Source organism: Nothoprocta perdicaria, unplaced genomic scaffold, assembly GCF_003342845.1.
Source record: "Nothoprocta perdicaria isolate Ctin4 unplaced genomic scaffold, notPer1 scaffold_346, whole genome shotgun sequence".
Taxonomy (NCBI): Eukaryota; Metazoa; Chordata; class Aves; order Tinamiformes; family Tinamidae; genus Nothoprocta; species Nothoprocta perdicaria.
In genome coordinates, this window is record NW_020455584.1 from 173,282 (window position 1) to 199,398 (window position 26,117).

Genomic DNA, 26,117 nt, shown 5'->3' on the forward strand with positions numbered 1-26,117 from the left:
AGTCCTTGGGGTTGGAAATTACCTTGCTCAGTTTAGGAAATGGAAAAATAGGTATTTAATCAAAATGATGCGAGGTATTTTTTGTTGGTCACAGTGATAAAAATTGTTATTAAGGTATTAAGGTATACCTACCTTAAACTAGCTTGAATTGAAATTAATTCAGGGTGGAATGTCTCTCCATTAGCTATGGGGGAGCCTAAACTTAGTTTTTAAGGAACTACAGCTACGTCAGATAAGCATAATCTAATGGGAATTTATATTAAAATTGTTGGGAGCTGGATACCTTAGATCTGGAAATTTTATCTAACATCAGTTGTCACTGTAGATATCGAATCATACGTGAAAATCTAGCTCTGAGTTCCTGTGCTTTTGTTTTTACTTCTTTCTTTAAAATATTTGGTTTTACAGATGGGATTAAATTGCAGTGTTTGAAAGATAATTAAAATTTATGAACAGCTATGAAAAAGTTATGGACCATAGTCTTAAAAGAGGGGGCTACATTTTATACTTCTGCTTTTGTGCTTGCAACATGTAAGTTCATTTAGGAGGCCACAAACAGTGTCAGTTTATAAGTAGCCGGGTCAGTTATCTGCGGATACCCTGTCACTCACTCCAAACATGGACTTGAAGCTGAAGTTGAAAAATAAACTCGAAAATGAAGTCAAAAAGAAACTTTTAAAAAAAGAAAAAAAAAAAGAAATCTAATATCAGCAGTGGCAGAAAATAGCTGAGCACTACTTCTAAAAAATATCACTGTTTGAGGCTATATTGTTAATTGTTCGGTATTAAAAGTGTGCTTAGCACCTAACAAACAGCTAATGTAGGTGCACTCTCCTGTAGCTAACACAAAAGTTACAGACTTCAGCTTCAGCCGTAAGGAATTTAAGAAACATCATTTTTAGCAAGGACTGTGAGCAGGACATCCACTCTTTCCTGGTGGCTTTCATCCAGGAGTTACTTAGCCAGTCTTTGTCTTTCTCACTGCAGGTCCTTAGTGCAAGCAACCGGACCATGCGAGCCACTTTCTTTCCCATGGAAAAACACTACTCTTATATGCCAGCACAGTGGTAAAAGTGCTGGTACCCTTAGTTTTAAAAGATCTTGGCTAAACTTAAAAAATGTAGTCTTGGCTAAACTTAAAAAAAAATGTAGGTCAAAACAGCATAAGACATATATGGCATTTCTATTTATTTAAGGTAAATGCCAGAGCATTGGTGACATTTGAGCCCAAGGCCACAGTGAAGGTGCATGAGGCAAAGGTGCCAGTTATCTGGGCTGTCACCCACCCTGGGGGACTGCTGCGACGCTGCTGTATTCATGATAGGTGAGGGAAATGCCAGCCTGACTTAAAAGGCAAAACAATGTAAACACTGAATATGAGGAAAAAAAATGTGCAGCAAAACTCACATCCTGAGAATCTTGGTCCTAAGTGGATGACTTGTTTATCCCGCCAGACAAACCTGGCTCCACAGTGAAGCAAGCCAAAGAATGTCTCCTTTATTGTTTCCATGATGCTTAGTCATCTACAAGCCATTCCCCTTTTAGATTATTCTATTTTTAAGGCATAATTTCCATCTGTTCTTTGATCTTATACCACATAAGACATTTAGCTAATAACATCATCCATCAAATACCAACTTTCCTTCGGAGTTCAAACACAATCGACACAGGACTCCGTCCATCTGCTGGCCAGTGCCTGTGAACAGATCCAGCTTGTGAATGACCAGATATGTAGCCTATTTTTTAATTAACTAGATAAGGTCTGCTCTTACTGGCGGAGGGTTCACTTAACACAGCAGGACTACTAGGGGGCAGTCTAAAGTGAAGTGAAATGTGTTGCCAATCTGGAAGAGAAGAAAATACTTTTGTGGATACACAACTGTGCATAATCAAATACATTTGAGATGCACTTGTTATATCCTTTTTTTTTCTTTTTTTTTTTTCCAGTGGATTCAGCCTGTTAGTGATTTAGATTTTGTGTGAAGGAGAGATTATCTATATAAATGGATTGGATGATAATCATTTTCAAACTTGGCATTCTTCAGAGAAAACTGGATAAAAACAAAAAGATAATATTTGCTTGAAATCTCAAATAACCTGGATTCTGTGAGTATATAAGCATGGTATTATTTGAAGGATCTGATTTTTAGATTTGCACACAAAAGTATCTGTATGGAAAATGCTTATCCAATTGGGGAGCTGGGGAACCTCAGGTGATTCAGGTGACCAACTATAATAAAGCAGCACAGCTTGAATTTAGGATGTTGGAGATCAATCACACTTAAAAAAATGCTAAGAAAAACTTGTCTGAAAAAATAGACTAAGAAGTAAGTCGAGGGAAAAGCCAGTTTCTCTATGGAATCTCTATATATCACATTTTAAAAATCATTACTTTCAGATTATTCACTTAGCTCTAATTACCTTGCTTCCCAGTGGATTTCTTTATCTTACACACAGTGCATTTATTTACAAAGGAATTTTATTCAGGACATGTATTCCACTGGCTTAGATATGCCATAGCATATATATCTCCAGATCTGAAGCAATAACAACAACAAAAAAAAGCCTACATTTCCTTCTATTTCCTGGCTTGCCAGTAATAAGAAGTCCCCGCAGGAGGGGAGCTTGACTGGTGGCGTTTTGTGATTTCTCAGATAACAAGAGCTTCACATTTCTGTGGAATTCCCATTTGCCAGCGAGCTGCTGCTGCCGCTGCCCTGATTGATATATGACTGCAATGGCACTTTTCCATTTGACATTCTCTCTCCCTCTCTCTCCCGCTCCCTCTCTCTCTCTCTTAAACAACAGCCCTAACTTTTGTGTGTTGCAAATATAAAAGGCAAGCCATGTGACAGAAGGACAGAAGAACAAAAGCATTTGGAAGTAACAGGACCTCTTTTTAGCTCTCTGAAGAGTTTCAGTGAAGGAAGGAGCAGTGCGTTTTCCAAAGGTAAGTGCATAAATAAGAGATTCCTCTGCATTTTGAGCATTACGTGGGCTTAAACTGAGCACGTAGTCTATTTATCTGACAAACACATGTGCTCTCTGTATCATTTTTTAAAATTAAAATGTCTTATTGTAGAATCAAACCCAGTTCCGGTACCTGCGTCTCCCTCTTATGCTTGTATCTTTCATTATACATTCCTTCGGAAGGATGTCTGTGTGTGAAAACAAATACGAAGTGCAGTGTGGTGGTAAATGACGTGGTTAAACACCTATTTTTGTGGATATGCTGAGCTTGTGTTTGCAGCTTTGCACTGCTTCTATTTGTGTGACTTTGGAGTGAATGGAAGTGCTGGATTCTGTCCTGAATTCATAGAAAGAATGTGAGTGTCGCCAGGACTGTCTTTGTCCCACTACAATAGGGCTCTATGAACACAGGCAAGCCTGCTAGTTTAAAATTGAACTGTTTACTTTTATTACTACTTATGTATGCTGTTTTCTTGCCAGTCATCTGCTGGAGTGCTTAGAATAATTTGAAACAATAGGCAATATTTATTTCTAGCTTTGTGTGTCATGCTTCACAAGAGCACTTTTAATTTGCACATTATTATTTATCCAAACTCCTGGGAAGCTTTCCTATGGACTGGACAGCACTGTGGATTAGGATAGATTTAATGTATGTCCTTGATTGGTTAAAAACCTAAAGGAAAGCCACAGTGTTTGCTTTTCCTGTAATGCTGAGGAGTATATTTAGTAGGTAGCCTATCCCTTCAGTGCTGCATATACTCAGTGTAGATATGAATTTGGGAGCTCACGCGGAGGGATGCTGCTCAAGACTGTCTGCTGAAGGAGACAGGGAGCCTTTCAGTGTCCTTAAATCCTTCTTCGCCAGGAGGACATTTCCCTGTGTATCAGGGGAAGAGGCACGAGCGTTAACTATTCTGTGTGTCATCGGGACAAAGAGGAGTTTCCCCGTTACGAATCAAGAGATAACGTATCAGAGCATAATGTAAGTGCAATTCACTGGAACGGATGCAGCCCTGGGAAAAAAACAGATGAGGAGGAAAGCCGCATCAGTCAGGTGAGTAAATTTGTCCTTATGTAAGATTAAATTGGGGAGTTCAGTAGCAAGAATCAGAGTAACAACGATGAATTGTCTGGACAGTAGTCTTAGTTATGTTTGCATTATGGTAATGAAATGATGTGGTATCAGACTCCCACAGAAGATGTGCTGAGGGGTAATTCTAATGGGGCAAATCTGACTTTGAAGGACTGATTCTTTCAAGGGCTGACTCTGGTGGCACTGGCACACAGATTTCTTACCTTGTCCTTCAAGTTGATTTCAGCTTCTCCCACAGTCTGCCTATAGCGTGTCTGAATTGTTTGTACCTGAGAGAGATGGCATGACAAGAAACTTGTAACGTTTTGAACAAGTAACTTTTTGAAGGAAAAAAGTATTTTATAAGTGCTGAGTATTAATAATAGTTTCTAAGTCTTTGTAACTGTTCTAGTGGCTAAGAGGTGGGAAAATTGCATGTTGGAAATAAAACAAGAGATTATTTTTAGAACAGCAATGAGTATAAGTTCATTTTGAAACAGTTCTGCACTGTGAAATTAGTTCCTAATGGAAGCAGCCCAGATGCCTGGGGTCAATAAATGCTGTGGGGCTAATAATTGTCAATATAATCACAATGCTGTTATTTGTCCTTCCTCAGAAGAATGACTACTTTTTAGGACTTTAGAATGACTACTTTTTAGGACTTTTTTTTTTGAATTGTTGATGACGATCATGTTTGTCCAGGCTGTGAGAGTTTACCCATGTTTGTGTGCAGTTATGCACATGAATAATTCCCTTGACTTAAATAGAACTATTTAGTGAGTAATTGCTTACTAGCTTCAATCAGGGATTGCCAGTGTGACTTATGCGTTGGCATACTCTTGCTGGAATAATAAAATCTTATTTGCAATACAAATACTAGGAAAAGATGCTTCAAGATTTTCCCATTAAAAGAAAATAAGGATGAAATAGAAGAGGTTGCTTCAAATTTAGAAAATGAAAAGTAACTTGCTTTAGTTAATAGACATAGTTAGAGGATGTAGCTAATTATTATAAATATAAGCTCAGATCACTGCGTGAAGGTGATTCTCTGCACTGGTGCAGCACCAAAGCAGATTCCTGCTTTCAGAGCAGCATATCAACCTGGGGTAGCCATGCACTGTTTGCCTTGAGAGCTGCAGTGCACTCTCTGAGCGTGGCCCTGTAACAGCCATCTGCCCTACCAGAACAGTCCCAACTTCTGAAGCCACCTGAATGTTCTCGCCAGTTTTATTTACCAAGATTGTAGTTTCTTTTGCCCTGAAGGGGGGGAAGTGAGACACCACCATGCTACATCACATCGGTGTCCTCAGTGAACCACTAGACAGGGAGTACTTGTGGAGTCATCTTCATTGCCTCTTTCCTCTGGAAAGAGTCCCACCATGGAGTCCCACCATATTTCTTCCCTAATTTGTCTGCTCTCAGATGAGCTAGGAAGTGCTCTGGGTTGTTCTTGGACCAAGGAGCTGAATGCCGACAGTGCAGCGACAGGATAAAGCCACCAAGACGTCTGATTTTGGAAAAAAAAGTGTGGTGAAATGTTTATTTAATCGAAATAAGTAGAAAAAAAATACCCTCTTTTAAAAACACTACAGTTGTTTCAAATGTCACGACTATATGGATTGTCGTATTACAAATATCACAAAATTCTCTGCCTCTAATGCACTGAGAGTTATCAGAAGAGATCTGTCTCTATGTGTTTTAGAAAAGTTTTGCTACATGAGAACATGCCACAGTCCTATATATTTGAGTAACTCGCCTCTGAGCGTGGCTGGAAGTGGTCACATAAAAGACAGATAGAGAAACCCTATGGTAGGAAGCTATTGGGGTAACTTGCTGTCATGAGGGATTTTTCCCTAACCCCATCAATTAAACTCTCAGAGTGTTTGCAGTTTATTACCTTTCTAAAACCCTTTAAAAATAGCCCTCCTTACTATTGTAACCCTCACATATGTAGCCAGTCCTTTCACTGAGCCCGCTCAACTTTTGCCCTCATGATATCTTGTTCCATTGGATCATTGTCGGTTGTGTAAACACATGTTTCTTCTCATCAGTGCTATATGTGCACCCTCTCAGTTCCCCTGCCCTTCTCTAAATGCTGGTATCTGGGGATGAGGTGAGTAGCTGTGTCCTGTTCACCTCACTTAACAGGCCTTTCCTCAAAACTCAGCTTCATCCCAAGAGAAAAGTGTGGCCTCTGTCAATTAGCTCATTTGCCAGAGTGTCTTTGGCCAAAATCACCCCGCATTGCCCACGGATTTGTGCATGCGTACGAAGGGATGCTGACTATGATCAGCTGTTATTTCCTTTTTATATGTGTCAGTGTGGAACATATTAAAATTTCTCAGTAGTGGTATGTTTGGAATCCCTCTGATGCCCCACCTCTAACTTAGCAGAACAATAAAAGCAAGGTTGTAGTAAGCCTTTGAGCAGCTGGCAGTCTATATATTCCTTCTTTTTTCACATAATCTAATTCAGACTATTATCCGGGTAACAGTGGCACTACCACTTGGAGACACCATCAGTGCTTGTCCTATTTACTGGAATTTCATTGTGTCGTGCAGAGATCCTTTCTACCACCAACAAGTGTAGTCTTTCTTCTGGTATCACAGTATTTGGCTGCTGATGCCATGGAGACACAGCTCTGAGGAATTCCACAGCATTGTTATTTTCCAACTAGTCTTTGTTATTTTTTGATTTGCATCAATCATTGTTACGGTTTATGCTTGTCACATTTTCATGCTTATTATTACTGAGCTGCAAACTGTGTCAGTATGGCAATGAGGAGGCAACACAGGTTATGTTGCCTTTTAAGACATGTGAGTTTAGGATCAGAGTTAATGCCTCAGCTCTGGTTTGGCAAAGGTTAAGCATACCATGGCAGTGACAATCACATTACTGTCATAGCAGCACAGCACAAAGAGAGCGAGACCTAGGGGAGCACTGTTTCCCTTGTTAGAAGATACAAAATTATTATCATGAGCCAAATGGTCAGGTCTGTAATTATCAGAGGCAGAAGTGCATGGACACTGCTCTGAATTTTGACTGTGTAAAAGGCAAGAGAGAATTTCACCCCTAGGGTTAGAAAAGAGGCAACATGCCCTGAAGTCATGTGCTCTCACCAGCCTGTGTAGCCTTCTCCACTGGTGCTGGTGGAAGGGATGTCTTTGCCTAATACTTAAGGGTAAGAGGCTCATCCCCAGTCCTACAGCTAATGATAACTACAGCTACTTGTGTTACAGCAACCTCCAACTGTGAGGCATGCAATGTAATAAGGGACAGAGAATGAAAAATGCCCACCTTTTTGTAAGGCACTCCAGTAGGTGTGCCTTACAGGACATAGGCTCTAATGCCCTAGACTGCTCAGCCACTTGCAATTTGGCCAAGAGTAATTTTGACCTATGTTGGGTCATAAGACTAAAGTAGAGGTAATTACTGAAGCAAATCCTAAAGTTAATGCTTGCCAGGGAATATTAGCACTTTATCTGGCAGCTACCACCTTGTTGATTTAATGCCTGAGGGAGAGAGGCAACGTCATTACTTAAAATGCTCAGCTGTGCAGATCGATTCTTCACTGGGAGTTGATGCCATCCAGCAAATTTGGATTAAAAAAACCCCAAACAGTATTCCTGTCAATTCCTGTCCCATACTCAAATTAGGACTACTCTGAAACTTAGTAAAACACAAAAATAAAGACAGACTCCAAAGTTCTCCTCATATCTTCAGTGGCTTGAGGGTTCATAACAAAACTCTACCAGATCCTGGTTTCATCTGAGTAAGATCCTATATATGCCTCTAATGGATCTATTTAAAGTTTCCAGGAACTGGGAAAAATAAAGAATAAAAATATAACCCTTTTTTGTCCATCAATAGTTATTCTTTGCATAGTTATACAATAGTTATACACTTTGCACACTGGTTCTCAGTCTTGTGAGACTCGTGAACTTACATGAGCAACCATGGTAAAGTCAAGGCTCATCCCATGCCTGCACGCAAGTTTGCAGACAGCATTGGAGACTTGTATTACATTTGCTGCAATTGCTGTTCATGTTTTGCTTTGCATATCACTGTCTTTCTGTTTTGGTTTTTTTTTTTCAGTCTGTTTGCAGGCTCAAATATTTACCTCCTGATACATTAAAACATTAGAAAAACCTCAGAGCAGTAAATGATGTGCATGAGTTTCTCAGAATGACCAAAAGAGTGTCTGACATTTCTGATTACTCAGAGGCTGTTCCCATTTTCTCATCTCAGTTTTTAAGGCACAACACCATGCAGTTTTCAGCTAGTTGTAAGACTAGCTATAAGACCTTGGCAGGACTAGAAGATGTACTCCTTTGTGGAAACTCAGAGGCTTAAGCCCTTTCCTTTGGGTCTTGTTTCCTTTCCTCTGCCTATTCTCTTGCCTGCTCCTGTTGCCCAGAAGTTATCACTAAATCTGGCCTGGGGTGAGCTGCTTAGCCATTCTCTCTTGCCCCTTACATCCTCACACTTCTTTCATGCTGTGGCTGAAAAAATCCATGTGGTGGGTCAGTGTGGATAAAGCTCATGGCCTGGTTTCCCTCTAGGCCTGCTTTCCATGTGAGTGCGGTCACCCCGTCCCACGACAACCACCCGGCCTCTGCTGGGGCTGTTCAGGGCAATTCCCCTGACCAAAACCAGCTGGGCAGGCAGAGGGCTGCCCTTGGGCTGGTGACAGGTCACCTTCAAACTGTGAAGCTGTGGAGCAATGGTGTGGGAGAGCAGAGAGCAATAGTGTAGGTTTCAGGGCAGGGCAGAGGAGCACAGCCAGATCCAATTCAGTGTTACTTGGTGGGTCAGTTGCCCAAGGGGACCACAGCAGGGTGCAAGTTACTTGCACACCCTCAGCAAAGCACAGTGAGAACAAAAACAGCCTCTCCCTGTCCCCCAGCCCTCACTGGGCACATGCTGGCCCACGATCTGGTGGCTGGATTCAGACACATCCCCTATAATAGGTGATAAAATTCCTGCTGATGTCAAAGAGGACAAGCTTCAGCACAGCTGTATGTCAACAGGGCAAACGCTCATTTAGCAAACAAGGCCTCAGGGAAACATTTCACTGATTTAGACCTGCAAGGATCACACTGAGTTGTTTAGTATGGTATTTGCCCTGTCTTGGAAGGGGAGTTAGCCTGTTTAAAATGTGCATGGAGACATTTTATAAACAAACTTGTGTTCTTCAGTTTCACCTGTTACTTTTGGGTTGCCACATGGATGTTTAGCAACTTGGTCTTGTATTTCAAGATGGGACTACGGTGTGGGGCATGGATTTTGAACGCAAATATAAGAGGCCCCACTATTCGTTGCTGGAACAGAAATGGTTGTGGTAAAATAACTAAATGGGAAGAAAATCATAATTGTTTACAGAACTAAAATATCCACTGGAGCTGATAAAATTTCTCAGTCCATTTATGTGAAAGCAGGATCAGGCACAGCGTTTTAGGTTCTCTCTTCCAGGAAATGTCCCTATACACTTGCACTCTGTCATCTCCTCTGTTAAAATGCTCAGATAGCCACTCATATGAGTTTGTCCCACAGCACCCAGTGCTTCCCAAGATGCTCCCCAGCATGGTATGGGAGTATGCATGTGCTGGAAGACATATGCTCTGTGAAGGGCAGCTAGTTTGCTGTGAGCTGGCTGCTCCATGCTGCCCATCTGCAGGGCCAGATTGCCCCTCCATATGAGTTTAGCCTCCCAGTGCACACATAGCTTTAGAGCAAAACTAGGGCTGTGCACTCGCAGACTAATGTCCGTCTTCATGAGGTAGCTGCTGGAAGGACGGCGCTAGTGAGAGCACAATCCGTCTGCCACTGGAAGCTTCTCACAGCAGTGGCCAAGCTTTGCATGCAGGACCCTGAAGCCCAGGCTAGAGCTGAGGCCATGATAACTCATTTCAGGAGCAGAAATGATGTTTCCCTGAGCTCCCCGAAAGCTCTGGTTTGTTACCCAGGGACCAGCATGATAAGGTTGCTCTGAGAGAGGAAGCAGCAGCTGGTAGTATTGGCACTACCCATGGCTGTGGGGCTTGGGACTCCCAGCATCTCCCCGGCCTCCCAACCCACTTCTGTGGCCCTTTGCTTTGAAGCAGAGTTTAATCCTGCCAGAATGAACTGTGATGTAACCTGACAGTGTATTTTGACCAACACAGTCATTTTACATTCTGGTCCAGATTTTAGGAGAGTAAAAATTATCCAAATCAGAAACTTTCTGGCATAAAATTTTAGACATGTGATCAATTTTATTTTCATAAAGATCAATTACATATATATAAGGTTAGTGACACTTTCTTTACAGCTGGAGTTTGGAGAAACTCTGAGTGCTGTCGTAACTTTTCTGTTTACATAGCGAATTCAGAATGAAGGAACCGCATGGTAGGATCCAAGTAATTATGTTTACTAAATATGCACAACATGCAAGGCCAGACTTAGTTATATATACACACTGCTGCTCCAACTGGATTTTGGCAGCTTCTGAAACATAAAATACATTGAGTCAATTGGATTGCACCATCATCACCAAGCAAGACTCTCAAACATGGAAAATACACAGGAAATGAAGGCCAAGTTGAACATACGTGCATGCCTAATTTTTTAGGGCTTGTGGACAGGAAACAGCGAAATCAAGTACACCATGAATGAGCTTTTCCGTTGTTCCCTTTCTATCTTCCAGCATAAAAACTGTGCAGATGCAATAGACTTTAGGAGAATTCCTTGAGTCTTTATTTTTTCCAAGACACAAAGCAAAAGGGAATTTCTGTTTACGTTTTCACAGAGTGACTGGCTAAATAATTCCAGATGATGGATTTTCTCTTCTGTCCTGAAAGCAAAGCAAGATCTTAACTTCCACGGCTATCTAAATTAATAATATTCAGTATGATACGAAAATTTTATTTCAGCATTTACAATACAGTTAAATATTATATGAAATTGGAAAAAGAACCTTAAATCTGACCTTACATTTAAGTGTAATACAGCTGTTGATTACATGTTCAAATGCTGTTCCTCTAAGATATCTTCTATTCTTCTCTACAGGTTAGGTAACAGATACAACAGCTTTATGCATGCTGTGTTCATATGAACTCATGAAATTTAATTGCATGGAAAGACCATCACAGATATATTAATATCATAATATAATAGCCATATCAGTGAATTATGTAACAATGGGAAGTAGTGATTTTCATCTAATATTAGGCCAAATATCCTTTAGCCAATTTTAAGTCTAAGAATATGAAGTCACCTTAGTATCTTCCTCTTTATGGTATGTTGTAAAGCAGAAAGATTTTAGCTCTCTCTTTGTTAGCTTGGCAGATTGACTGTTAGCTACAATTTTTCACATAAAAAGAAATACCAGGAAAAAAATTACCTAATTACAATAGTTTTATTTTATGAAAAGAAGATAATTTAATCAAAAGAAGTGTATTTTCCAAATCAACTGAAACTCAAAATGTCATCCTAAGTGCAACTATAATGGTTATCAATTACAAGTTTGCTTGTTTCTTCTTTTAGTCAGGAGAGACTGGAAGGTACAGATATATACTCAAAGGAACAGATATATACAGATATACAGATATGGTTGGACTTGATGATCTTGAAGGTCTTTACTAACCATAATGATTCTGTTACTCCTGATATACTCTATTGTTTAGGATTTTATAATTTCAGACAGTATTTCAGAAGGAAAACAAGCTTAAAAACACTGGTTTTAAATGAAATGCTACTGTAATATATCAACTGGAAATGGAAAATGTCATGTCAATATACTTAATCATGATGATGAACCTGAGTGAAAATATTTAGACATCTGATCCTGATTAAGAAGGACAAATTCTTCCTGCTCTAAGTCCAAGCTAATTTCAAAATATTTAAGAAATCCCGTAAGACTTTTTTTTTCAAAAGAGCTCCATTATATGTGGTATACATGTACTTTTACTTAAAAAATGCACATGCACTCACATAGCTAGGTCAGAAGATAACTGGAATCTACAAATATCACAGTGTTTTCTACTTTCCTCTTTCCAATACTTGCACATTCATTTTGCCAATATGTCTATCAGCAGTTGAACACCATTTTTTTTCATGAAAGGTGGGCTACATTTACATCTGTGGGCTCTCTTTTTGCTTGCAAATGTTCTTGTATTCTTGTTTTCTTTTGGAGTTTTGTTATCAAGGGCATTTATTTTACTGCTTTTATTCTCATGTAAGCATTAGGCTATTTTAAAAGATTATGAGGCTTTACTTTTTTTTTGTATAGATTTTATGTTGTGCTAATGCAAAAGAAGGTTACAGCTGCTTTTTTTTTTTTTTTTTTTTTACTTTTTTTCTGTGCTTCCTTCCAGCCTTTTCAAAGTGTTTTCATGTGTGTTTTCTAATTATTTGCTAAAGAAAAATAGGAATATAAGCCTTTGAAAACTGAGCAGGACTCCACATTTCTCTGACTCGATTCAAAATTTCTCTGACTCGAAATCAATCTGGTCAAAACCATGTGAAGAATTAGAAACAAAAAAATTAAACTGGGAGAAATAGAGTAGAAAATGGGGATACTTAGATATAAAGTCAAGTGAGATGGGAACATCACATATCGAGTACATTTATTTGGATGGAGAAGGAATTACTGGGTGTGTAATAGTGGTTAACTATGTTGGAGAGAGTCCTTGCCAAGCAGAGTGTTCTGGTCAGCCTCTTTATAAAGAAGAATGGGAATGTAGGCAAAAGGTTAAAATATGGGGGTGGAAAAAGTGCCTTGCTCCTTCTGTTAACTAATGCTTGGGCATCATCTTCAAGAAATGCAACTTTGCATTTCTGTTTTATTAAGGTGTCATGCATTTGAGATTTTTGTCTTATCTTGCTTTGAGTAATATTTATTAAGATCCGTGAGACTAAACAAATGGATTTGTGATCCTAAATATTTAAATTATATCCAGGTCACAGTCCAGACTCAAGTTAAAAAAAAATATTGTCCTCTAAATACACATTTGCACCATTTTTCTTTTTCTATTGAGGCATATGGACAATAGTTTTAGACCCAAAAAAGGCTTCTGCAAATGTCTGATAACACAGAGCATCACTAATTACAGTTCTTCCCAGCGTGAAACTCTGTATGTCACTTCAGCCTGACAAATCCTGACTCCCAACTTGGATGAACTCTGGAACTGTTTATCACTGCTATGCACTCGTCTTACAAAAGTGTTTGAGCAAGCTACAAAGCAGTCCACAAATCATTAAGCTCTCTGGTGGAGAGGCCTCGTAATTTCAGGCTGTTTTGGAGATGAGTATCAGGCGTGCTAAAATATTGCCAGCAAATCAGAAAACATTTTTGAAAGAGGCTTGTATAAGGCTATAAAGACACACATCATCTCTTTAAATAGGCAAGACGCTCTGGGAGACTATTTCTGTATGGCTAGTAAACTTGTTTTATCATCTGTTTCTTCTGAGAGACCTCCTGCTTTTAGCTTTACTTATGACTGTTCTTTATTTTGCAAGGTTATATTTAGGTGGATAACTCACAGATCTTTCAGGCTAAAGCTATCTGTAGTAAAAGCAAAATTAAACCCTCCATTTCAGACTGTTAACTTGTAAGAACAATTAAGGGTGTAGAATGAAGAAGCTCAGGGAAGTGTCCTCCTTTCCACGTCAGTGCAGAGCTCCAGAGAACCTCTCCACAGGGGCCTTGGGTCTTTTTGCTGGGGATCTCTGCAGGCTTCCACTGTGCACCAGAAATCCAACTGACTAAGTGGTAGTTTCTGTCACTCCATCTGCACATATTTTCCCAACAGAGAGGTGCAGTGTACTTGGACATTCTGGAATATAACGTATTTTTCAGATCCTGCTCTTTAATTAAGGGGGGGAAAGAAACTGAAATTCAGGAGGTGTGACATGAAGAGTGAGTCCTGTATGCTATAAATTCAGTATACAGGAAAGCAAGGGAATAAGAGCCATATGCAGTACAGCGAAGGTAGGTGCTCAGTGATTGTTGTGAGAGTCTAAGGTGTTTCTGCCTCCTGTTGGCTTGGCCTCCTGTTGTTCCATCACCCTGAGCCCATACCTAGTCCTACCAGCATAGTGTTGGGAAAGATGGATATGCTGTCCAGAAAACCAGGATCAACTACCTCTGTCATCTCCATTTGTTACCTAGCTCAGAAATCCCCATCCTTATGGAGTAGGTGGTCTACCTGTGTCGCAGTGAATGTGCCTGCCAACATTTTGGAGTGGATATACAGTTCTTATAGTTTGCAGAACCTCTGATCTGTTACAGATCACCAGTTTAATATGAATCCAATAGGCCATCATAAAGTAAAAATACTGGTATCACAATGCTTACATAATTAAAAGTTAAAATGTGCTCCTCAGTAAAATGATAGAACAGCAGTTAAAGAAACAAGGCCTTGACCTGTCCTTCCTAATCCCATATATTGTACCTACTGTGCAAATGATGTTAACTCAGAAAGTGTTTTTTTTTAGCTAGCAAAAATCCTGTGAGCCTTATTGTTATTTATGTCTCTTTTTCTCTAGAGTTCTTTTTAGTCAGGACTGTAATTTATGTTTTTTCATTCCAGCTATGCAGGAGATTCTTTGACGGATTACAATCTCAACAAACTCTAACTCAAGAAGAATGACAGTTAAGAGAACTAAACCTGACTTTTCACTCTCCTGGAAAGGAATGGGATCTCAATATCTGGAGTTTTTTTAATACTCTATCTCCCTCTGCTGTTATCACTGAGAAGTTGTTCAACAATGGGAAATCATGTACTTGCAGCTTCAATTTCCATGCTCTCTCTCCTGGCGATAATGGGAGACGTGGACAGTAAAACAGACGGTGCCTTCATGATCGACTCAGACCCTAGTCGCTGTATGAGGCATCACTACGTCGACTCTATCAGTCACCCGCTGTACAAGTGCAGCTCAAAGGTAAGGACTCCTCTCATCCCCTGTAAAGAGGATATTGCCATCAGTGGTCTGGAAAAAAAAAAAAAAAAAAGGCATGTTGTTTAATCATCTCTACATAAATTCCTTGCTACCACAATACAAATCTATAGATACATAGACATCTGGATGCATAGGTCAGAAATGTAGGGAGAGAAAAAGGCTCATGAGTCTTTCCACCTTTTCAAAAGGAGACACAAGATCAATGATGTGAAACCAACATGCAATAAACTGTAAGATTAAAAGAAGCAAGTTTGTTGACTGCTCTGCACCAAGGAGATGGGCTGATTCAGACATGTAGATCATCCCAGTCAGCTGATTCCTTCATGTGAGCCTTTAATCTGGAGTGCATAAATTTAAAGCTTTTCATTGCCTATGTACTGAAGTAAAGAAGGAAGCTGTAAAATGGTTATGAAAATGTGAGACATGTTGCTTTTTTTTTTTTTTTTTTCATTTTAGCCTCAAGATCTTTGTCTTCATGCAGAATGTCATTTAAGATATTTACTTTAAGGCTTAAAAGCAGAAGTAAATACAAAATTGCCTTCCATTTGAGATTTCAGGCTTGAAAAAAAATGTGTCAAAAAGGTTTAGTAGCCTGGATATGTAGCCTACAGTCATCGATTTCATTGTGTGGAGAGAAAGCCTGCAGACAAACAACGGGGAAAATCTCTGCTAGTCCCTTTTTTTCTTGTCCTAATTTGTTCTGACTGAGTTAACCCAGGGAGTATTCAAACGTATAGTCTCTGCTTTGACCATCCTTCCTGGAAAGAGAATTGCCTTATTCACACAGTTCTGTAGATAAACAAAAGCGGACACCAGGAAATGCTCACACTTCTTCTATCCCCACATTATTATGGATGCTACAGGCCATGGGTGTGCGATGAGGTTTAGGACAGGCAGGCTGACTGCAGCTACTTTGTCCTGTAGCAAAAAACAGCAGCAATGAGTCAGGAAATGTTTTAGAGGAGAGGGTTCCTGTGCAGCTAAAGCGGATAGGATGCTGGCAACAAAGACCCTTATTACTCACTCTATCAAATGCCTTTGTGGGCAGAGTGAATTCGTTGTTTTGTGTGGTCAGTGCAGGGATGAGGTACTATGACTGGCATTAGTAGCATATAAAATTTAAAAGAAAGCACAGAGAGAAACCTGAGCAGAAAATAATAACCCACCAATGCTCTGGGCTCCTTTGAACTGCCAGGATGGCTGTTGGACTATATGGTTCCTGCAGCGGCTGTACATGATGGAAACAAGGAAAAGGCTGACTCTGTTCTCCCTTACATTGTTTCACACCAGTACTGCCTGCCTGGCTTTGTGCATCACTCCAGGTTCTCAAGCATGTGTGACTGAAAGCTTTTTCCCTACTACTTTTGAATTCAAAGAATAAAAGCACACATCACTTGCAGTTCAGGAGAGACCTTGTTGTTACTTTTGGCCTAAACTAGGCTGTTTTGCCATCTGGGAAACATCCATCATTAAAACACATAATTGCAGAAATGCATCTGTTCGTGCAATATTGATTTTGTTACAAGTGGTGAAAAGTGGGGGTGGGAGGTGTCTTTTCTGTATTCATAGGCAGGGGGTAGCAGCCCTTCTCCCCCCTTGCTGTTCAGATCACCTGTTACAAGGCAAACACCATTGCTATTTCAGATCACCTATTACAAGGCAAACACCATCGCTATCGTGATGGTTTGGATGGGGAGGGCAGTGGCCTTTGGTCTCTGCTCCGTGCCCTGCTCCAGGGCAGGAGGAGCTGTGGTTGTGTGCATGGCAGTGGTAGGTAGCCCAGTTTTGGCCTTGCAGAGCCTTCCAGCTGTAGCTTTGGGGATGTTCCCCCTCGGCCCCCAGCACACAGAGCAGCAAAACGAGTTCCAAATGGCCACTTTATTAGTGCTGTGAGAAGTGCATGGCTGCTGTGGGCACACTGCCCCAGGTAGGAGCCTTTCTGCACAGCAGGTCCCAGCCTAGCCCTTAAGGCAGCTCAAGCCTGGCAGCTCTGGGCCTTGGGGCCAAAGAGCTCCTGCATCCCGGCCTCTGCTCTCCTCTCCTGCAGACCCACCCACCTGCCAGGAAGGAATGATGGAAATTCACCAACAACTTCATTTCTTAGCATCCCTAATGATGGAGAAAAGCAGTCAGGCCTTTAGGAGTGGAACTGATGGTAAAAAAGAACATCAGGAAAGTTTTCTAATGAAAACCAGATTATTTCAAAATAGACCGCTTAGGAAATGAAACTGCTGACATGGAAATTAACAGCAAGAAATGTCCACAACATTTTAAAAATCAAGCATTTAATGGAAATCATGTTTGAAAAAATTATCACATCTTTTGGCTTCCCAAATTCTACAACAGCTTCAAGATTATTATTATTTTTTTTTTAATAACACATACTTTCTCATAAATAATTAATGGACTTTCTCATTAAGTGAAAAACAAAAACAGTTTCTGTACAGTGTCAAATAGTTTTGACATTTCCTAGAAAATTCTATTAAGCCTTGAATTCGGAGATCTGAATCATCTGCTGGATATGTGACTTCTCTTCTGGATTTAGCATATAACAATATAACAATAACAGAACAATATTATTACTTGCTAGTGAAAATTATCCACAGTGTTCATTCCTAAATATACTGTGGTAAAACAAAAATCAGAAAAGGGAAGGGTTTGTTGGATTAGCTGTGGGAGCTATGGTACCTCTTGTTTCCACTGTGTTTTCCTTGTGGAGCTAGGACTGATAATTTATGTCAGGCAGAGGCTTTGCCCTCTTTTGGTATTTGTTCTACAAACAAATATTTTGGTATTTGTTCTACAAAGACATCCTTTTTCACTCTGTATAATTTTCCCTTTTACTGCAGCATAGAATTACAGAAAAAAATAAAGCCATATTATATTTGCCATCTATCTTGGTTAAAAAAAGATTATGCCCACCGTACTTCTTGGTGGAGACTGCCAATTGTGCCCACTTGGGAACAAGGTTGGTTACAATCAAATCCCTCTTGCTTGTGACCTCAGGCAGATACTGAAATCAGGCTTCCAAACATGAAAAGCCTTTGGAAAGGCACTCCATTATAGTAACAGCATGTATAAAAGATTAGTATCCTCCATTGTGTCAGCTGTCAGTGGTCTTTCCTGACCACTGCTGGATCCTACCTGACCTCTATCAGGGAGGTCTCCTGATGTTGGATGCCCTGGATCACCTCGCCTCTGCATTCAGAGTCTCCTGAATTACAGTGTGGGCTGTCACAAGTATTTCCTCCAGATGCACCAGAAGAACTCTACAATTGGCCACCTAGCAGCAAAGAATACAGGGAGGGACATACTATATGAACAGAGATTTAGTGAATGTTTTGAAGATAGCAATAGAGAACTGGGCTATCTCATGTGCTTTTCCGTAATTCCTGCTTGCAGCCAGGCCATGAATACTCTGTGGAAGTCTCTTCTCATGTATTTCAGCACATCAGCCAGTTGCTAGTGAGAGCAAGCAAGAGGGCTACAAACAATAATAACAACAAACCAGTTCTAAATTTCTAGACTATGGCTTGAGTGATTAGAGTCAAATATTTTCTAAGTCTAAGCTGTTATAAGAAATATTGTCTTTCCTGGCCATTCAGATACCTAATAAGAGATTTCTGTCTACAAGAACATCTATTTTCTGAGCTGGCCAAACACCGCTGCAGTGGGGAGCGAGAATTCCCCCCTGTTCCCACACGGCATTGAACTGTACTTCCGGGAATAGCATCACAAGGTGACATGCACAGGCTCATATGCGTGGGGGAGGAGGGAGCAAAGAGGCATAGATATCAGGTTGTAAAGTACCCACACATTTTTACTATATATACACTTACTGTATTACTGTGCTATGCCATCATATCATTACTAATTATTTAGGCGATAATCTCTATTCCGCTATAGTATACGATGCGATAAGCAGCTGGTGCGATTGAAGAAATGGCAAAGCAAAGCTTTTAAAGTACAGGCTATTTCCAGCTCATTTGCACACCTGCCAGAATCTGCTGCCGGTGTGCTGGATTCGTGAGCTAAGCTATGCCGAGGACTACAGGTTAGTCCAGAAGTTTAGAAAGCCACCAAATAGGAAGTGCAAATATTTTTAAACCTGCAAGCTTGACATGATACCCACGGTGCAATGCCACATGTAAAAATTTACACTCCAATTGAAAAACAGGGCATGAAACCAATACTCAGGGTAATTTTGCATTAGATTAATACTAGCTATCCTCTTATGAAGAAGTAAGTAGCCAGCACAATTTGAGATAATTAGAGTCCTCACAGAATGAAATCCATTTTTAAAGACAAGGCTTACCAAGCAGTTATAATCTCAGTGGCATATTGAAAAAATATTATTTTTGCAGAACAAAGCTTGCTATTAGTAAGAAATCCATTGTGATACAGATACAGATAGATACAGGAACATCAGATAATTTTGCCTTCTAATTACTAATTTTGTGACTCTTCTGCAGCTTTCAATCACGTTCCTTGTTTTTTGAAGGCTGGGTGGGGAGGTTGATAGTACCAGCAGACCCAGGAGCAGATGGGTGACATCAAAGGGTCTTAGGATAAGAGTACCAGAATGCTCTAGAAGCATCAACCACTATGTTAACTTCATCAGCAACATGTGATGTCACGCTGGGCTGAAATCACAGAATCATCAAAATATTGTTTGGAAAGGACTTCTGGAGATCGGCTGAACTGCCCAAATGGCAACTTGTGGTTGCTGCTCTTGTTTTAGCTCACTGCTGAGCTGAGTTTGGCTACACTGCCCCTGTGATGCCCCTTTGAACTGTTGAAGGCTCTTACTGGATTTTTCCCTAGCCTTCTCTCCAGCCAAGCAGTTGGGAATAGTCTTTGAAACATAGTAGTAGCAGTTTGTGGACACTGCTCAAAGCAGGGGTATAATGACAGCAAACAAGTTGTGCTGAATGGAACTAACTTAAATTTACTAGGCTCCCATCTTTCATTTTCTATACACACAGAGTTAGATACTGATGTAAATCTTCACCAACTGCGTGTCTACCACTATGAGAAAAGGGGTTTGTTTATGCAGAGGATGCAAGTGCCTCTTTCTCTCTTAGGAATTGGGTGTTGGTAACTGAAATAATCACAACTTTCAGTGTTGTATATCACAGAATCACATATATATTAAGTTACTGTATGTATATACCTACTATGCTGATATTAAGTAGACTGACATAGCTGAGGACTGTTTGAAAAGCTGGGGTGTGGCTGAACTGTAGACTGAAATTTCCTTCTTACCATTTTACTACTAACACAGAAGCAAATTTGTTTATGAATAGGGAGCATCGCAGAAATCGCATGATAAATTTATGCTATGAGTCATGAAGGTTGACAAATCTACTGAAAAGCCACAAGAATTCATCTCTTCAACTCAAGAAGAAGACGGTGCCAAACTCTTGATGATTAACTCACAAAGGCATTTTCTTTGTGCTCAATGTTAAATGCAAGTGTATTTGTTAATATCTTAATACAATTCGAAACAATCCATTTAGCATGCATGACTTGAATGAGTCATTTTTAAGCACTGTACTAAGTACTTTCCTTTACGGGCAACCGGTGCCTTTCCCAAGGACATAGGTAATGCTGGTATTTTCCACTTGATACCAAGAATATTCTCTCTTTCTCTGTCATGATTCTGCCTAATGAAGAATGCTTCTGAAAATTAAACATCTGGTCTAATAAGCTGCAAGACTTGGTGATTTTCAGCCAGTTAAGTGTGTGTACTGAATGGATCTCAGAAGTGTTTAACATTGCAACATTGCATTTAACATTTACTGTCATTGTTCCTAAGATATGTGTGCAAGACAGTTAAAATGTAATTTTACTCTTTGGTTATAGGGTCAGAGTTACCACAGTTTTACTCTTTGCTTTCTCACTTCAGTGATATTTTTGCCTTGTTTGGATGATACAGTAAGCTGAATTTAGAATTTGTGTTGGTTAAACAAAATTGGCTGATTTGGATTAGCTAATATTTAATTCTCCGTTAAGATGTACAGCAGGTTAAGATCCTAAGCGCTTATCTCTAAAAGGTCTTAAGACCTGTTTCTAAACACATAGTCTGAAGAGTTTCCTTTCCATGTTTTACATAGAGCTAAGGAAACATCACCACTGCTCAACATGAGATTGTTAGGAAGGAAAGCAAATTATACCCCATGGAATTTCCTTAGTTCCTCCTGTTGTGTAAGTTATTTTATTCTAGTCACAGCTCATTGGGTGAACTCAGGAGGAGAAGAAAGACACAGCATGTGTTATATTTGTAAAATCTCACTGGTGAACTTTCATATTTGCCAAGTTCTTACTGATTTATATTTTCACTGCTTTATGCTATGCATGACACTTTTTGTACAGAATTAATTGTATATAATTACAAAGTATTCAAGGTGATATTTGCAAAAGAAGGAGCTAGAAACACTTCTTTAGAAGCAATAAGTTGAGCATTTTCTTCATATTTCTACTTTATATGTTCACATATTTAAGCATTTCAGGAATTCACTGGCCCCAAGGACCAGTTCAGTTGGTCATTACTATATATACACAAAGTATTGGATAATATCCAACAGAAGTATCAGTCTGGCTGATGATTTAAGGGCTTGGACTGTCATGTATGTGGGGTAAGCAAGGCACAGTTGCAGTCACCGTGCCTAGAAAAGGGGGCTGCCACTGACTTAAGCCTCAAGGTCAGCTTTCAGGTCCCATACTCCTTATCAAGATGTCTGCAGTTCCAGGAGGAATCTCCCTCTTGCCTCCTGCCAGTCCATATTGCCTCTGAACTCTCCCAGACCTGTGTCTGAGGCCTGTCTCAGTCAACCACGTGGGGTTGGGTACTGTCACCGTGCTGGGGAGATGCCCAAAGTGAAGTCAGACCGGGCAGGCTGGAAGGACCTTCCCACGTGGCGTTAGGTGGGCGCTCACAGCCAGGGCGGTGCGTTCCCTAACCCAGTCTCTATTCATTCGCAGATGGTGCTGCTGGCTCGCTGTGAAGGACGCTGCAGCCAGACGTCGCGCTCAGAGCCGATGGTTTCTTTCAGCACAGTCCTGAAGCAGCCTTTCCGCTCCACGTGCCACTGCTGCCGGCCCCAGACCTCCAAGCTGAAAGCAATGCGGTTGCGTTGCTCAGGGGGCATGAGGCTCACGGCCACTTACCGCTACATCCTGTCTTGCCACTGCGAAGAGTGCAACTCCTAGGGACACACGTGCCACGGCAGTGGAAGGACAGGGATGCTGCTGGCAGAGAAGGCTCCCGAGAAGTACCCTAGGTGAGGGCAACGGTCCCAGCATGTGATAACAGGAAGGGCAGGACTAATCAAGCTGGATTGCATTTAAGTGCTGGAGCGTAAAATGTCCTGGGGCTCTGGATGGTGCCAGTACAGAAGTGCTGTCTGTGACAAAAGCAGGAGGACTTGGTTTTAAGAAATCTTTTTTTCTGAAAGGATATTTTTGTGAGTTTCTTTTTCTTTTCAGGCTCAGCTCTGACTACAGAGAGGTGGTTTTACTTTAAGGCCCAGGCCAACCAGGAAAAAGAGAGGAAGATGAGCTGGATGACAGCACTGCATTCTGGAAGCTGGCATTTGGACAGAGGATGGACACTGGTTCCCACATATGACCTCTTAACCTACCAACTTATTCTCAGTTCCTTAGTTATACTGGGCTTCAAAATGAACTGTATTGTCAGTAAGGGTTATGTTACTATCAGCCAAGCACTCAAAAACTTCAATGGTGGTTTAGCAGAAATTATAAATAAATCGTTGAAAAGTGAACTGGATATGTAATGTAACACTGGGATTACCTCGCCCTATCCAGCCGAAATGCTTGTTTGCAGTGGACTGTATCACAGTTCATTAACTAAGTGACTTTTGAAAAGTGAAAGGTCACAAGACTCATTATTCCTCCCTAAAAGCCTGGAAATGTGACACATCACATCTGTCACAAAAGCTACTATTTAAACACTAGTAACTAATTAAGATTAAAATGACATATACTAAATGGAGTCTTTTCTTAACTTGGGTAGAAGATGTACAAAACTAGAGCCACCAAAATAATAATTAAACCTAGCACTTACTTTCATCTATAGCTCTCAGCCTATTAAGTATCATTTTTACCTTTTAAAGAATCTGAGGCCCATCTGCTCTCCTATAGTAAGTTTAAGGCAGAGTTTTGGTCACAGTAGTATCTGCTGGATTGCAAAAGCCATGTTTGGATTAACACGATAACTTGCTGCTACCTTAGATCTAGCCATCTAAGTGGTTAGATGATACCAGTTATCATCTAACTTGGGATGGCCATAACTCTTGTCTGGGTCATATAGCCGTGTTCTTTTTGCACGAACACGAGGGTATAGGAGGTTGTGCTAGGGTTAGAGCGCGCCCAGACAGCACCTTGGTGGGAAGTTGGTCCAGAGCCAGGCTGTCAGCGAGGAACAAGGCCGCGCTTCTGGGCCCTGCAGGATGAGGCAGCCAGAAGCAAGGCAGACCATGAGCTGCTTTCCCCTACAGGATCATTGCAGAAAGAAATACCCCGATGAGCTGAATGAATTACAGTGTTTGATAGTTGTGAAAGGTTTTTAAAATAACAAGGGATCTGAAGATGTGGAATGCTATTTGTGTAGAAACTCTGGCCCTTCTCCTAGATGTGATGTTTTTGGAAGGTTCAGTCACAGCCTTTTATGACTAGAAGGAAGTAACACGACATCCTACAGTTGTCTCCTTACATGGCAGTGAATTAAGTCAGTCTGCAATAGGTCACGCACATAAACCTGGACAAGCCATTCTTTGTGCAGAAGTCATGCAGACGTTAGGAGCATCTTTGCTGGACAGGAATTCACATTCAGCACAGTTCCTAATCCTCAGTGTCACCAGCATGTGTAATCTCACAGTTATTCTGCAAGACGGGCTGGAGCAGCTCCACTGCACAGCAGTGCTGGAGGGGGCTGGTGAAGCCTACAAGCCCCATCGAAGCCCAGTGGTCAGTCCATCTGTCCTGTGCCATTCAGCCTGTCTGCAGCAACTGCCAAATTTAGCAGCTTGGTGTCTCGCATGGACATCGCAGGGATTCCCCTGGGTGTGCACAAGCAGTCGCCAAGGCCTGCCTGAGAGGACTGCAGTCCTGTGGTTTACGCAGGAGTTTCTGTGGCTACTCAGGCCAGGCCAAGTTACTTTGTCACTGCTTCCTCTGAAGAAAGCTGGAGGTGGAGACAGGCGATAATGTACGAAACTGGTGTTGTGAGCTGAATCCTGGAGCAGGATGGCATTCTGAGGTGGAAAATCCATGGGAATGAATACACACGCAGACACTCATTAGAAGTAGATCTGTAATACATGGGATGGACTGTCTTTGCCCTCTGGAGAATGACTTACAGTGATGGACAGTTCTCAGGAAGAACACAGAGCTGCAGACAAACAAAAAAGGGTGAACCAAATTGTTAGAAGACGGGGGGGGACTAAGATTAAAATGTCAAAACCATGACTGAAGAGCCCCAGTGAGGTCAATAGACATCGCTCAATGTTTCATCACTGTCAGTCATTCTTTTCATATCTCATGAATGGTTTGAACATCAAAGAGTGAGAGATGGGAGTGTGACCTGGGCATTATCACTAGCCTACTTAATATGAAAGATCATATGACTGTCCCTTTTCTGTTATCCTTCAACCTTCAGCATCAAAAAATCCCATTATCCAAAAAAGCACCACCTCCTACTGTTAATTATATAGAGAAAATTCCGGTCAGTATCTGAACCATCAACAATACCTTTGATAACCAAATAACTATTACTCAAAATATGCATGACCTCTAAGCTTCAGCATAGAGACAAATGCACACAGGCTATACTATGCAGTTACCTAAGGAACTGGGAATGTTTTGAGGGTCACTGCTATATTCAGTGTCACTCGCCCCGTGCCACTGTTGTCCATGAGAGTGCTCTGGTGCAGCACTTTTCTCCTTTTGGTGAGAGAGAAGAGGAATTTGAAGGAGGCTTTCAAGCCTAAGTCAATTTAGGAAAAAAAGAAAAAAAAAAAAAAAAGAAGGAAAAAAAAGAAGGGAAAAAAAGAATGAAAAAAGAAGGAATTTGAAGGGAAAAAAAGAAGAAAAAAAAAAGAAGGAAAAAAAAAGGAGAATATGTAGCGAGGGAAGAACTTGGCTCGTATTTATTCCCACATCTTTTAGCTATCACACTGCAAGAGCTATAATTACTTAAATAGGTTTCACAGAAGATATTTCTGTTTTAACAAAAGGGTTTTTTTTTTCTCTCACACCCCACATTCCTTCCACTTTCCTTAAGTCCTCTAATGAAATCACTGCCTTGTGATCTCAAAGACTGTTGCCAGGCATAAATGTTGAGGTGAATTCAACATCATCTAACTTAACTGTTGAATCAAATAAAAACAGAGCAGTATAATAGAAATTGAGTGACATAGCAAAACATACTTGTAAATAGTTAAAAATGGACATTAAACTATGAATGGCATTTTTGAATCCTCTCAGTTTTTGGTTTGGCTTTGCCAGAATCTTCATCCTAAAAAAAGGAGGAGCTGTTCTCCAAATCCAAATGTTCAAATCCATACTTTGATACTTACATATCAGTATTTTAGGCAAGTAAGTGCTTCATGAAGCACACTGTGTCAGAATTCAGGAGACATACTGAAGCAAAAGAAAATGAGGCTTTGGATAAAACTGCAGGTTTGGGCTCAGGGTGAGAAAGAAACTGAATGGCACATGGAAGTAAAAAGGCTTCCTGTCACCATTTTGGGTACTTAATCTTTGCTTTTCAAGTTTGATTGCTCTGCAAGCACTTCTTAAATTGGGTTGGTTCTGAACAGAGACCTCTTCACTGTTCATCAAGTCCATGCAGACCTATCATAAAATTCTGAAATGAGACAGTTATGTGTAGATTGCAGCCAAAATATTTTTGTGAATGAGCACAGAAATGAAAGATGAGAAGTTACTGCCCCACTGGAATAGTCAAATGATTTGTATCCTTTGTATCTTGGCTCAGTTCTTAGCGTGCTTAGCATGTGAAAAAAAAGACAGTGCTCCCTTCTGTGGTGAAATGTTTGCAGTGCCTAGTCCTGTATGCTTAAAGACACCGAAGAGTATGAATTTGTCTGAAACA

The 26,117-nt window shown here is 40.6% G+C and overlaps 1 protein-coding gene across 3 annotated transcripts; it reads left to right on the plus strand.

Moving 5' to 3' along the window:
* Positions 1-1,979: 1,979 nt before the first annotated feature.
* NDP (NDP, norrin cystine knot growth factor) lies at positions 1,980-23,276 on the plus strand. Of its 3 annotated transcripts, XR_003250180.1 has the most exons (6): positions 1,980-2,106; positions 2,809-2,950; positions 3,836-4,024; positions 14,614-14,965; positions 21,968-22,266; positions 22,472-23,276. XR_003250180.1 is itself a non-coding variant. In XM_026044009.1 (5 exons), the coding sequence occupies exons 4-5, from the start codon at positions 14,792-14,794 to the stop codon at positions 22,193-22,195; spliced, it is 402 nt and encodes a 133-aa protein (XP_025899794.1). In that variant the 5' UTR covers positions 1,980-2,106; positions 2,809-2,950; positions 3,836-4,024; positions 14,614-14,791; the 3' UTR covers positions 22,196-23,276. The 3 variants fall into 3 exon arrangements, 2 of the variants coding, with proteins under 2 accessions (XP_025899794.1, XP_025899795.1); XM_026044009.1 differs by having other exon boundaries at positions 21,968-23,276; XM_026044010.1 differs by lacking the exons at positions 1,980-2,106; positions 2,809-2,950; positions 3,836-4,024 and adding an exon at positions 8,438-8,484 and having other exon boundaries at positions 21,968-23,276.
* Positions 23,277-26,117: the final 2,841 nt, after the last annotated feature.

Excerpts from the sequence above, each read along its gene's own strand:
- NDP (XM_026044009.1), top strand. The coding sequence starts at position 14,792 with ATGGGAAATCATGTACTTGCAGCTTCAATTTCCATGCTCTCTCTCCTG. Across the intron at positions 14,966-21,967 it reads TGTACAAGTGCAGCTCAAAG|ATGGTGCTGCTGGCTCGCTG; the intron begins GTAAGGACTCCT and ends ATTCATTCGCAG.